Source organism: Habropoda laboriosa, unplaced genomic scaffold (assembly GCF_001263275.1).
Source record: "Habropoda laboriosa isolate 0110345459 unplaced genomic scaffold, ASM126327v1 scaffold41, whole genome shotgun sequence".
Classification (NCBI taxonomy): Eukaryota; Metazoa; Arthropoda; class Insecta; order Hymenoptera; family Apidae; genus Habropoda; species Habropoda laboriosa.
In genome coordinates this window covers 787,631-789,128 of record NW_017100164.1, presented here as the reverse complement: position 1 = coordinate 789,128, position 1,498 = coordinate 787,631, and the positions used below count along the sequence as shown (strand labels likewise).

Genomic DNA, 1,498 nt, shown 5'->3' with positions numbered 1-1,498 from the left:
CCATGCAAAATATTTTTAAAGTAAAAAATAGTTTCTCAATGTTTAATTCTACTTCTGTATTTCAGTGTAAAATGCAAAGGTGTTTTAGGAGCAGTTATGGCCATAAAACATTTAATGCAGAAAACAGAATCATCTGATGCAGCTTATAATTTATTTAGTAGGCATAATGTAGTATAAATAATTGGATTATTGCAAAATCGTATAAAATCCAATCTTAAAATCTAGAAATATTTGAATTTTTTTTTATTTTACAGAGACAGTATTAAATAATGTAAAAACTTGTCCAGGATCACAATCTTTATTTTATGATCAGTTAACATGTATCATTTCACAAACTGAAGATATTAATACAGAATTTATACAAAATCTCGCAAATTACATTGAGGAAGAATTTGTTAACACAAATATGATTAATAAAGCAAGTTATAGGTATACAATATTTTACAATCTTCAATTTAATCTTCACTGCAATATTTTCATTGTATAATCTTATGTGTTATATTTAGTGGAGAACTAGTTCCTAAATTTGGATTAAATAAGGCAAAAGATGAACCACAAAATTGTGTTTTAAACTTTGAAAACAAAAAGCTTGGAGCAATTGTGCCAATTTCATTTAAACTTCTTAGAAATTGTTGTCTAAAGCTTAGTGAACATGGAGATTTGAATGCTATAGATTCTCTCTTGGGATGTGCAATATTAATGCCAGACAGTTTTGAAGTAGCAGATAATTCAGTAATGGATTTAGTGATATGTTGCATTAACTGGTAAGTTAACATAAAAAAGTAAACAGGAATGCAACATTAATTTTAAATAAATAGATTATGAAAATTAATTTTAGGTTCCGAGAAGTAATTAATGGTTTTGTTACACAGAAAGATCCTTTATTACAAAAGCAAGTATTACAGCGATTAGATAATCTAATATACCTACAAAATAAATTGAGCATATTATTTTCTTTATGTGATATAAAATATCAACCAGTCCCATGTTACTTTCATCATTTTCCCCAGCCATCATTTACGAGAATTGAAAAAAAAAGTGGCAAAAAAGGGAAAAAAGGAAAAAAGAAATCTAAAGAAAAATCTATTAGTTTTAATGAAAGTGAAGACTTGGAATTAGGTTCCTTAATATGTTCTAAAAATCCAACTTATTTTAGGAAATTGGATGCAATGGTTTGTGTATATTCATTTTATCATTTCATTTTGATTTATTTAAAAATAACGTTTAACATTTAATTTTATAATTAAAACAACTTTTTTTTATAGATAGTACATTTGTTAGATGTACAAATGCAAGTAGATGCATCACAATCTACAAACCACAGTATATCTGTAAAACAAGTATGTTTCATCATTCAAGAACTCTTAGGAATCCTTGAGCATGACACTAACGAAAAATTTATAAAAGATTTAATTGAATTATTACCTAAAATTTGTTCAAAACTGCGTGATGTTGTGGATTCTTTGAGAGAAGAGAGTGACAATAAAAATAAAGAAGA

The 1,498-nt window shown here is 26.3% G+C and overlaps 1 protein-coding gene across 1 annotated transcript in view; it reads left to right on the top strand.

Moving 5' to 3' along the window:
* Positions 1 to 1,498, top strand: part of LOC108578537 (Fanconi anemia group D2 protein) — a 5,694-nt gene that overhangs the window by 2,382 nt on the left and 1,814 nt on the right. The window contains exons 6-10 of the mRNA XM_017941895.1: positions 66 to 157; positions 255 to 429; positions 507 to 764; positions 839 to 1,172; positions 1,266 to 1,497. Of these exons, the coding sequence (XP_017797384.1) occupies positions 66 to 157; positions 255 to 429; positions 507 to 764; positions 839 to 1,172; positions 1,266 to 1,497 (1,091 nt within the window). The remainder of the gene's footprint in view (positions 1 to 65; positions 158 to 254; positions 430 to 506; positions 765 to 838; positions 1,173 to 1,265; position 1,498) is intronic.